Genomic DNA, 12,102 nt, shown 5'->3' on the forward strand with positions numbered 1-12,102 from the left:
GCTATCTCCTTTGCCCCGTTTTTATTTTTTGAACTCCCAGGAGTGCTGGTGCCCACCAGTGCTACCTCTGGCTGTTCTTGGGAGAGTAGGGAGAGAGTAAAGCCTCTTTAGTTTTGCTATTTATCTTCTAATAAGGTATGCAGTTCATTTACTTATGTATAGGAGGGAGATTGGACCACACCCAGTAGTGCTCAGGGCTCACTCCTGGCTCTGTACTGAGAGATCACTCCTGGAGGACTTGGGACCGTCAGGGTGCCAGGGACCAAACCCATGTCATCTGTGTGCAAGGCAAGTAAGTACCCTTCCTGCTGTACTCTGACTCTGACCCCATCAGTTACTTTATTTTAAAAGGTGTTACAAGTCCAAACTTTTTCTTAAAGAAACCGAGCGATAATACTGCAGTTAGGGTGCTTGCCTTGCATGAGGCCAACCAGGGTCCTATCCCTGGCACTCCTTATGGTCTCCTGAATTCTGCCAAGAGTGATCCCTGGTCACAAAGCCAGGGTAAGCCCTGAGCACTGCTGGATGTGGCCAAGAAAAATAATTTTTTTTTCCTAAAATATATTCTTGTACCCTTGGCAATGTGATAGACATTTTCAAAGTCTTAAGTATATTTAGTTCTTAAAGACTTGTTTTTCCAAAGTGACTTATTTTAAAATACTCAGTATGCAGCTTTGCATTCTTTTGGGGATGGAGAAATCTCTTTTTGTCAAATTCTTGAAACATTCTTTGACTTGCTATGGATTCTTAGCTTTTTCCTTGTTTTGGGATGTAATTTTTGTTTGTTTGTTTGTTTTTGTTTTTTGGGTCTGCTGGGTCTCATTCCCCTGACCCTGAAAGAGCCTCAAATGTGGCATCGTTGGGAAGGACAAATAAAGAGAGGCGTCTAAAATCTCAGGGCTAGGACGAATGGAGAGGTTACTGAGACCGCTCGAGAAATTCGATGATATGATGATGATGATGATGATGATGATGATGATGATGATGATGATGATGATGATGGTTTTTTGGGTCACACCCGTGATGCTCAGGGGTTACTCCTCGTGGTGCTCAGGGGACCATGCAGGATGCTGGGAATCAAACCTGTATCGGCCCCGTGCAAGGCAAACGCCCTACCCACTGTGCTATAGCTCTGGCCCCAGGACTTAAATTTTTTTTTAAATGAAGTAGCATTGCATCACAAACATTTTGTAAGTTTGATGAAATCATCATTATAAGTCAACATTGTACATACTGTCAGAAAGGGTTACTTTTTTAGTTTTAGAATGTAAATTTTCGTAGTAGATTTTTTTTTCTCTTTGTATTGAGATGATGTGATTTAACTGTAATACTCATATTGTTACTTCACACTTGTAATACTACTTCAAAGCCTCTCCACTAGGGAGTCAAAACCTCTGCCACTGTGCTTTAGGATCTTTAAAAAAAAAAAAATTAAATTTTCAGGTACCAGAGAGAGAATATAGCTGGTAGGACACTTTATTTACACACAGCTGACCCAGGTTCCATCCTCTCACCAGCCCCACAAGAAATGATTCTTGAGGGAGTGTAGAGTCAAGAATAAGTCCCTGAACATCACCAGGTGTGGCCCCCCAAAATAAATAAACCTTAAGCTTTTATATTTTAGGCTTAATGTTATGCCTCAGTAAAGTGGAAGGAAATAGCCAGAGTTATATGTCTTTCTCTTTCATTTTAACTCTTGTGATCTTGGCAAACCTTTAAAAAAATATCTTTTGTTTAATTGGTGCTAGAGTTTTGTTTTACTGGTACAGTGGGTAGGTCACTTATCTGGCACCACATATGGTCTCTTGAGCCTGACAGGAATGGGGGGGTGGGGTGTGTGTGTGTGTGTGTGTGTGTCTGTCTGTCTGTCTGTCTGTGTGTCTCTGTGTGTGTGTGTGTGTGTGTGTTTGCATATGGTCTCTTGAGCCTGCCAGGAATTGTGTGTGTGTGTGTGTGTGTGTGTGTGTTTGTGTGTCCCCGCGCATTTTGGGGCCAGTGCTTGGAGGCTCCTTCCTCTTGACTCTGTGTTGGACTATCTCCCTTGCAGTAAACTTTTTTTGTTTTGTTCCTCATTTTTTTGTGAGTTTTTTTTTTTTCCATACCCTTGCTGCACTAGGTATCCTGGCTCTGTGTCAGTAGTGCCTCCTGGTGGTGCTTGGGGGCTCATTTGTGGTACTAAGTATTCTTTTTATTTTTGGTTTTGATTTTGGGGCCACACTTAGTGATGCTCAGGGCTTACTCCTGGCTCTGTGCCCAGGGATCAGTTTTGGTGAGGCTTAGGGGACCATATGTGGTGCCAGAGGTTCTAACGCAGGTTAGCTGTATGCAAGGCAGGCACCTAAGTGCTATACTATTGCTGCTCTGGCCCCCAAAGCTGTTAAGTTTAGAGCTGTCTCACTGCTGGCTAATGAAACTATGAAGGGAGGTGTTTTTTCATTATTAAGTAAATATATATATATTTTTTATTTTATTGAATCACCATGAGATATAGTTACAAGCTTTCATGTTTGAGTTAAATCACATAATGATCAAGCACCCATCCCTCCACCAGTGCACATTCCCCACCACCAATATCGCCAATATACCTCCCCTTTCCCACCCTCCCATCTCCTCCGTGGCAGATAATATTCCCCATACTCTCTCTACTTTTGGGCACTGTGATTTGTAATACAGATACTAAGAGGTTATCATATTGGTCCTTTATCTACTTTCAGTAAACATCTCCCATCCCAACCAATTCCTCCAACCATCATTTTCTTAGTGATCCCTTCTCTATTCCAGCTGCCTTCTTCCCCCCCCCCCCCCCACACACACACCCCTTCCTGCACCCAGGAGGCAGGCTTCCAACTATGGAGCAATATTCCTGGCCTCTGTATCTACTGTCCTTGTGTGTCAGTCTCATGTTATGTTATTTTATACTCCACAAATGAGTGCAGTCCTTTTATATCTGTCGCTCTCTTTCTGACTCATTTCACTTAGCATGATACTCCCCATATCTATCCACTTACAAGCAAATTTCATGACTTCATCTCTCCTAACAGTTTCATAGTATTCCACTGTTTAGATATACCAAAGTTTCTTTAACTAGTCATCTGTTCTTGGGCACTTGGGTTGTTTTCATATTTTGGCTATTGTGAACAGTGGTGCAGTGAACATATAGGTACAGATGTCATTTCTACTGTGCTTTTTTGCACCTTCAGAATATATTCCCAGAAGTGGTATTGCGGGGTTAAATGGAAGCTCAATTTCTGGTTTTTGAAGGACTGTTCATATTGTTTTCCAGAAATGCTGGGCCAGTCAGCATTCCCACCAACAGTGAAAGAGTGTCCCTTTTCCCTACATCCACGCCAGCACTGGTTGCTTTTGTTCTTTTGAATGTGTGCCAGTTTCTGTGGTATGAGATGATATTCCATTGTTGTTGTTTTGGTTTGCATCTTCCTGATGACTAGAATGTGGAGCATTTTTTCATGTGCCTTTAGGCCATTTGTATTTCTTTTTTTGAGGAAGCTTCTGTTCATTTCTTCCCATTTTTTGGTTGGGTTAGAGGTTTTTTCTTGTACAATTCTGCAAGTGTGGTATATCCTGGATATTAATCCCTTATCAGATGGGTATTGGGTAAATATTTTTGCCCATTCTGTGGGCTTGCTCTGTATTTTGGTCACTGTTTCTTTTGAAATGCAGAAGCTTCTTGGTTTTATGTAGTCCCATTTGTTTATGTTAAAGTAAACGTATCTTTAGATGTCACCAAAATCCCAAATTGATAGGTCCACATGACCTTTTTTTGAGAGTCCTGTATGAACAGCTGCTGTTTGGGTATTCCCACTTAGAGGTTTTTTGTTTTTATTTTAAGTAATACGGCTCTTCCCAATGATGTTCTGTCCTCACTAGTTTTTGTCTTTGGTACTTGGTCACATGTGATAGTTCTGGGAGTTAGGGAACAGAGCATATAGACCTGGGAATCAAATTCAGGGGCTCTCTCATACTAGACATGTGCTCTTAATATTTGAGCCAAACCTCTGCACTCCAACTTGGTTGTTATTGCTGAAATATTATCCCATCAGATTCAACATGGGTTTGTGATTCTAGAACTCATGCTTCCTTTGGTTTTCCTTTTTCTAATAATCATATCTCCATTTCCCAGGTAACACAGATATTCCATTCTAGGCCTTGTTTCCCACATTCCCTGTTGGGGTGTGTAACTTCTTTCTTCAGTGGTGCTCTCCACTCTGGGATCGTGCACATCCCCACTCAGGAATGGATTCTCTCCTTTATTGTACACTATCTCGGTAACCAGACTTGTCCATTAGTTGCCAACTCCTCTCTTTGGTTTATTCATGGAATTTTTGGGTTTGTCTTTAGCAAACTCTTCTGCCCTTACTTCCTGCTTTCACTACTGCTATCAACTTCATGTCCTTTAAAGTGACTGACTAAATTCTCTGTCATCTTATCTCTGATTTTAAAGTATTTTATTGGAGGCTCTGTAATTTATAATATGTTTAATAATAGAATTTTATGCATATAGCATTCCAAAACCACACCTTCCACTGGGACCTCTGACTTTTACCACCATTGATACTGAGTTCCACATTGTCCCCAGACAGTACCCTCAAAATGTCACTCTGCTCCTGTAGGACTGCTGGCGTTTCCTTCTTAGCTAATAGGTAAAGAGCTCTTGTTTTAAGGAATACTACTTTGGGACTGGAGATATGGCTCAGAGAGTTAGTACACATGTTCTGCATATGGGAGCCCCTTTGATTCAGTCACTGGCATGCCCCCCACCCTCCAAAAACTGCTAAGAGCAGACCTAAGAAATGTGCAGTGCCTCTGAGCACTGCCTGGTTTGCCCTCAAAAGGAAGGAGGGAGGAAGAGAGAAAATGGTGGTGGTGGGGGGACTTGGGCTTCCTTTTATTTGCTGCCATTTCCCACCCCTTGCCATGTCATTATGGATTTTGATTGGCTACTTGTTTGATGAGGGAGATTTAAATTGACTGGCTAAATTCACCTGGCACTTCACCTTTCCACTCCCACTGTAACGTTACTGAGGTCTCATTGAAACTACATCAAGACCCTCTAACTTCTTAATCTTCTTTTGTCGGAGAGTCCTGAAATCAAGCGTAATGGCTGCCCTGAAAACCTCACGTTTCTTTTTTTTTTTTCAATTTTTTAAATTTTATTGAATCACCGTGAGATAGTTACAAGCTTTCATGTTTGGGTTACAATCTCACAATGATCAAACACCCGTCCATCCACCAGTGCACATTCCCCACCACCAATATCCCAGGTATACCCCCTCCCTTACCCACCCTCCCCCTGCCTCTAAGGCAGACAATATGCCCTATACTCTCTCTACTTTTGAGCATTATAGCTTGCAACACAGACACTGAGAGGTCATCATGTTTGGTCCATTATCTACTTTCAGTAAACATCTCCCATCCCAACTGGTTCCTCTAGCCATCATTTTCATAGTGATCCCTTCTCTGTTCCATCTGCCTTCTCCCCTCCACTCATGAAGCAGTCTTCCAGCTATGGGGCAATCCCCCTGGCCCTTGTATCTACTGTCCTTGGCTGTCAGCCTCATGTGATGTTACCCTACACTCCACAAATGAGTGCAGTCCCTCTATGTCTGTCCCTCTCTTTCTGACTCATTTCACTTAGCGTGATACTCTCCATGTTTATCCATTTATAAGCAAATTTCATGACTTCACCTCTCCTAACAGCTGCATAGTATTCCATTGTGTAGTTGTACCAAAGTTTCTTTAACTAGTCACCTGGAAAAACCTCACTTTTCAAAGAAGATTGGCAAGTAAGGCCAGAGCTGTGAGATTCTATGAGTACAGCTCCTCATTAACTTTTTGGATTCCCTTCCCTCCTTATTCTTATCCTGGCTTTGATGAAAAGCATATAGTCTAGGTACTGACTAGGGAGGAGGAAGAAGAAATGTAGGGTAGAAAAGGTCAGAAAATTTGTATGACAGTGGCTGGAACTATAAGTACAGTGGGTATGGCTAGTAGCTTTGCACACAGCCAACCTGGGTTCAGCCCCTGGTACCCCATTTTGTTAGCTGAGCACCACTGGGATGTGACATAAACACAAGTGAAAAGAATTGTAAGACTGTGAGAAGCATTTTGTTTAGTAATCTTCCTGCCATCAGACGTGGAAACGTTTCCTCAGGTTGGTTTGGAAGCAGGCATTGGGAGAGTGAGACCTGACATCGTTCAAAGGCAGTGACTAGCAGATAGGAAACTTTTTCCCAAAGGAAATCTAGGTTTTATTTTCATGTCCTATTTGTAAACTACTCCATTTCTGTGTCTTTCTTGAACGGATCGGTGGGATTTGCATAGGAAGTCTTTTGAATTAGGATGGGTTAGGGTCATCTTCCATGAAGAAGATGAAAAATACTAGGTTTTTTGTTTGCTTGCTTTGTTTTGAGTCGTGAGCACCTGGTAATGCACAGGACTTAGTCCTGGGTCTGGGCTCAGGGGTCACTCATGGCCATGCTTGCCTAGACAGGGGACCATGTGCAGTTTGAACCTGGGCTTGGCTGCATGCAAGCTCCTACCCACTTAATGTCTCTCTTGCCCGGAAATAGCAGTGGTTTCTTAGTGCAAGGAATTTAGCTATCCCCTAAACGAAACCTTCAGATGACTCTCATCTGAACAAACTAGGCAGAAAATAAGAGACAGGCCTTAAGGCAGGAGGAACACAGTGAGCTAGGTAGTTTTTGTATTGCACCTGAGTATAAATCTGTGGGCAAAGGATTTTTATATTCTGTGGTGGCAAAGCCTAGCAATTTCCTGAAATAGTCATTATCCAGTATTTCTTGTTGATTGTCAAATGTGAGGGTGTTCACTAAGAAGAGTTTTTCAGATTCTTCTAGTTATATCTCTGTGTTCTAGTATGCACTTGGGAATACTGAACTCAACTTTCTCCTTGTTTGCTTTATAATCTCTTTTTAGAATATGCGCAGAACAGTGTCTTCTGAAAGGAAAATTTTTGTTTGTTTTTTTGGGCCACAGTTCGCAGTGCTCGGGGGTTACTTCTGACTTTACATTCACGGATCACTTCTGGTGGGCTCAGAGGATCAAGCCCAGGTCAGCCTCGTGCAGGGCAAGCACCGCACTTGCCTTACTGTCTCCCCAGCCTTGTAAATGCTCAGCTCTCATTTCAGATTATTTACCAAGGTCTAATAAATCATCTTTTTATTCAAAGGTCATTGTTAATTTAAAGGAATCATAACTTCCAAACAATTAAGTAAATTATGTTTTCATTTATTAAAATCTTACCAGAATTTTACTTTTCATTCTTATAGACAATGTGCCAGAGGAACTTCGAGAACCATTCTACATTGATCAGTATGACCAAGAGCACATCAAGCCACCTGTTGTTAATTTGCTCCTGTCGGCTGAACTGTACTGTCGTGCTGGGAGTCTCATTCTCAAGAGTGATGCAGCAAAACCCCTCTTAGGCCACGATGCTGTAATCCAGGCTCTCGCACAGAAGGGTCTTTATGTCACTGATCAGGAAAAATTGGTAACTGAACGAGATCTCCACAAGAAACCCATACAGATGGTGAGTATTTACATAAGCAAGATTAGTTTATTTAAAGAGCATACTTTTGTGAGGAGGTCGGGAGGGTGTGGCTCTGTGCTTGGGATGCTCAAATGACCTTGTGTAGTACTGGAGACTGGAGACTAACCTGGTGTCAGCTACGTGTGAGACCAGTTACCTTAACCTCTGTGCTGTCTCTCCGGCCTCTGAAGTGCGTACTTTTGGTTGTGAATTGTATTATAAAACAGGAAAATGGGTTTTTATTTTTTTATTTTTTTTTTTAAATTTATTATTTATTTATTTATTTATTATTGAATCACCATGTGGAAGTTTACAAAGCGTTCAGGCTCAAGTCTCAGTTACACAATGCTCAAACACCCATCCCTTCACCAGTGCACAGATTCCACCACCAAGAACCACAGTAAACCTCCCCCCAGCCCCCACCCCCAGCCCCCACCCCCAGCCCCCGACCCCGCCTGTGTAGCTGATAAATTTCATTTTACTTTCTCTTTAGTTTTATTACATTCAATATTCCAACAAAAAACTCACAATAATTGTTTGGAGTCCACCCCCCCCTTCACAAAGTCAGACCTGCTGGAAAGGCGGCATTGGATAATTTGCTTTCCATTGCTGAGAATGAAAAGATATGAGGTCATGTGGTCAAAATAGGAAAATGGGTTTTTAAATTGGATTGTCTTCAACTACAGTGTAAAAACTTTCTTACTCACTTCCATTTCCAAATTCAGGAATATTTTAATAAAGTATTTTGGAATTTTTTTGTCTCATCTAGTACCGAAAAGGATGAACTACACAGTTTTCAATACTACTTTAAAGTGATTTTTATTCAGTTTACTTTGTATTTCCTTTTTGTGGTGTCAGGAATAGAACCTAGGGACTCACATGCAAGATAAGTGCCTACTATTGAGCTACATCTCTGCCCCAACTTTTATTCAATCTTAAAGATTATTTTTCTATCATAGAGACTAGAAGATAATGAAGGTACACTCTTGATTTTATTCCTTTTTCCTGTTTTATTGGTTTGATTTTAAGTGCCACATCTGATGGTACTTATGAACTATTCCTGGGTCTGAACTAGGGGTCACTCCTGATGGTGCTCTGGGAACCATGTGGTGCTGGGAATCAAATCCAGGTCTCCTGTATGCAAACCATGTATGCAGCTAGCTCTCTGCCCCTTTGATTCTTTCTTTAATTAATTCTGTTACTGTGGTGTTGGGAGTTGAACTCGGGTGTCCTAGTGCTTGGCTACATCCCAAGTCCTTGATTTTATTATTTGGGAAAATGTGAGGTTTTTCTGTTTATTTGCAGTTTGAACGTCCTTTTGGTAAATTTCTGCATATCAGATAATTTAGTTTATTTAATAGAAATTAATCGGGGCTGGAGCAATAGCACAGCGGGTAGGGCGTTGCACGCGGCCAACCCAGGTTCGAATCCCAGCATCCCACATGGTCCCCCGAGCAACACCAGGAGAAATTCCTGAGTGCATGAGCCAGGAGTAACCCCTGTGTATCGCCGGGTGTGACCCCAAGAAATTAATTTAGGGGCTGGGACAATAGCACAGCGGGTAGGGCGTTTGCCATGCACCCGGCCGACCCGGGTTCGAATCCCAGCATCCCATATGGTCCCCTGAGCACTGCCAGGGGTAATTCCTGAGTGCAAAGCCAGGAGTAACCCCTGTGCATCGCCAGGCGTGACCCCCAAAAAAAAAACAAAAAAAATTAATTTATTCTGTGGAGGAATACAGTTAAGAAAGAACTCCAAGCTTGGAGCTAGAGGGATAGTATATCAAGTAAGATGCTCGTATGCTATGGTCCCCTGAGCATAGCCAGGAGTGATTCCTGAGCACAGAGCTAGGAGTAAGCCCTGAGAGCACAGCAGGGTGTGGCCAAAAAAACAAAGAAAAAAGAAAAATTCTAACCAGGCCTGGAACACACATATAAGAACTCTCTTAGGATACATTTCAAAGACAAACCCAAAATGTCCAAGTTCATTGTATATTGCTTTGGTGTGCCACATTATTTTGTTTTCAGATGCTTAGTAACCACAAGAATAATATTAGAGGGTGGCGTGATAGCACAGCAGGTAGGGCATTTGCCTTGCACATGGCCGACCCGGCTTCAATACCCAGAATCCCAAATGGTCCCCCAGCACCGCCAGGAGTAATTCCTGAGTGCAGAGCCAGGAGTAACCCCTGAGCATTGCTGGTGTGACCCAAAAAGCTAAAAAAAAAATTAATATTAGAAAGATAAGTGGTTTTTCACATTAAGTCATACTATTCTATGAGACTAGTCTTCAGAGGTAGGGAAGAGTATAATTTTTGTAGAGAAATTTATTAATAAATTATGAAGTCATGAAACTTATGGACAAAAATTTGCTTTCCAAATCTATTAGTTAATGAGGTAATAACCTCTTTGCTTTAGGCTGTTTCCTTCTTTAAAACCGTATGTTTTGACCTAGGGAGCCTCATAAACAGTACTCAAAGGTAGGCCTTCCCTACTATCCCATCTTCCTGGCTTTTCTCGCCCTCCCTCCCTCCCTTCCTTCTCAAATTATGATGCAGACAACAGAGAATATGCTCTCTCTCATTTTTCTGGCAGTTCTGTGCATTTAGCTGGCCACTGACCTTTACTTGAATGATGTAAGCTTAACAAGTAAGATGGAACATGTCTGGGAAAGAACTAATTGGAATGAGATAAGTGATCTAAATATAAGTGTAGCTGATCAGCATTGGGAATATATATATATATATATATATATATATATATATATATATGGTGGATATTCTGCTGGGGAACATCAGAAATTATCTTAAATTTTTATAGCTATTGTTGATGCATAGTGTTAAATATTTTTCTGTTTTCTATTATTAGAAATCCAATTTGAATTCTGTTATTTGTAGGTAGTTTTATATTACATAGACCTCATTTTTAATTCACATTGTCTTTGATATCTTCTGTCCATGTATATTACATTCAAATCAGTAGTGGATAGAACATAGATGAAGAATGTGATCAGATTAAAGGAATAGTTTGATTCAAGTTGACTATTATATATTTTAAGTTAGTGTTACATACATGGAAGCATAATGACGTGAAGCTAAAAAGGGAGGGCTACATTATGAAGAGACTGTGAAGCAGTTGGGGATTTGTGTATTATGTGGGCATGTGTATTACAGGATTATGGAATACATTATTTTACCTTTTTGTTTTTTGGTTTTCCTGCTTACATTAAAATATTTCAAAACACCATTTAATATTTTATGTATGGATATACGATCAGTGTAACTTACTTCAGCTCATTTTCAGATCTTTGTGATTTATTCTTGTTACTTACTAGACTCGTAGCTCTTTTTTTCTAGTTTACTCTGCCAAGCAGTGTGCTTATACTTTGCATCTCAGACTCATCTTGATTCTTAGAACAGCCTCTGAGAAAAAATATGATGGCTTTGTTCTGCTTATGAGGAAACTGAGGCTGTGAGAATATCATGTTTAAGATCACAGCAGGTAGTGAAGGCAGGACTCAAGCCATCTGTCTTTGCTTTAAAAAAGCATACTTTTTCTCAGGTTCTTGTGAAACTTTGATTTCTGCCTTTGCCTAGAATATAGGAAAGTAATAGGGACAGGATAGAGGAGTTGCTGGAAATGGGAAGTGGAGTGGTAGAGGAAAGGATAAGTGGTCTTCTGCCTTCCCTTCTGCCAGTTGGTTTGAAGTTTTGGTAGTTTAATTTACCCAGATTTCTTTTTAAAGTAATTTCAGCATATTGTTCCTATCTTGAAGTTTATGTTTCATGTAACATGGAAGTAACCCTTGGGTTGGATGGTTGCTCATAGAGGATGGAGCCAAGTTGTAATTGATGTGGGTTTTTTTTTTCTTTGAGTGGATGTGTTTCTTTCGTTTTTTTTGTTTTTGTTTTTGTTTTTTTTGTTTGTTGTTTTTTGCTCTTTGGGTCACACCTGGAAATGCACAAGGGTTACTCCTGGCTCTGTACTCAGGAATCACCCCTGGCACTGCTCAGAGGACCATATGGGATGTGGGAATCGAACCCAGGTCTGCTGCGTGCAAGGCAAACGCCCTACCCGCTGTACTATTGCTCCAGCCCCTGGATGTGTTTCTTTGCGGGGAGTGGTGCAGGGGGAATTGGGCCAAACCTGGGAATGCTCAGTGGTCACTCCTGACTCTGTTCAGCCCATATGCCGTGCTGGGGATCAAACCCAGGGTTAATCAGCGTGCAAGTCAAGGGACTTAATCCTTATACTGTCTCTCTGGCCTCTGGGTGTGTTTTTCATTTTTAAGATTGTGTGAAATAGTTACTATTTTTTCTGGATACATGGAAAGTGTTAAGAACAGAGAAGCTTATCTTAAGAGTATCTGCTGTCCTTTTTTTCCCCCCTTTTTCTTCTATTTTTCTCCTCACCAATGTACTGATACTGTTTGGCAGCTGCTCGTATGAATTTCCATGGCATCACCATCTGTTGGAACTGAATGTAACTTATTTTGTAGAAACTTTAAAAAAAATATTTCCCCAATTTAAAATG

At 41.1% G+C, this 12,102-nt stretch overlaps 1 protein-coding gene across 4 annotated transcripts in view; it reads left to right on the forward strand.

Annotated features, from left to right (window-relative positions):
- CAMSAP2 (calmodulin regulated spectrin associated protein family member 2) overlaps positions 1–12,102 on the forward strand; it is an 83,217-nt gene that overhangs the window by 19,322 nt on the left and 51,793 nt on the right. For all 4 annotated transcript variants that reach the window (XM_055144327.1, XM_055144328.1, XM_055144329.1 and 1 more), the window contains exon 2: positions 7,311–7,570. In XM_055144327.1, the coding sequence (XP_055000302.1) occupies positions 7,311–7,570 (260 nt within the window). The remainder of the gene's footprint in view (positions 1–7,310; positions 7,571–12,102) is intronic.

The sequence above is a fragment of the Sorex araneus genome, chromosome 7, assembly GCF_027595985.1.
Source record: "Sorex araneus isolate mSorAra2 chromosome 7, mSorAra2.pri, whole genome shotgun sequence".
NCBI lineage: Eukaryota > Metazoa > Chordata > Mammalia > Eulipotyphla > Soricidae > Sorex > Sorex araneus.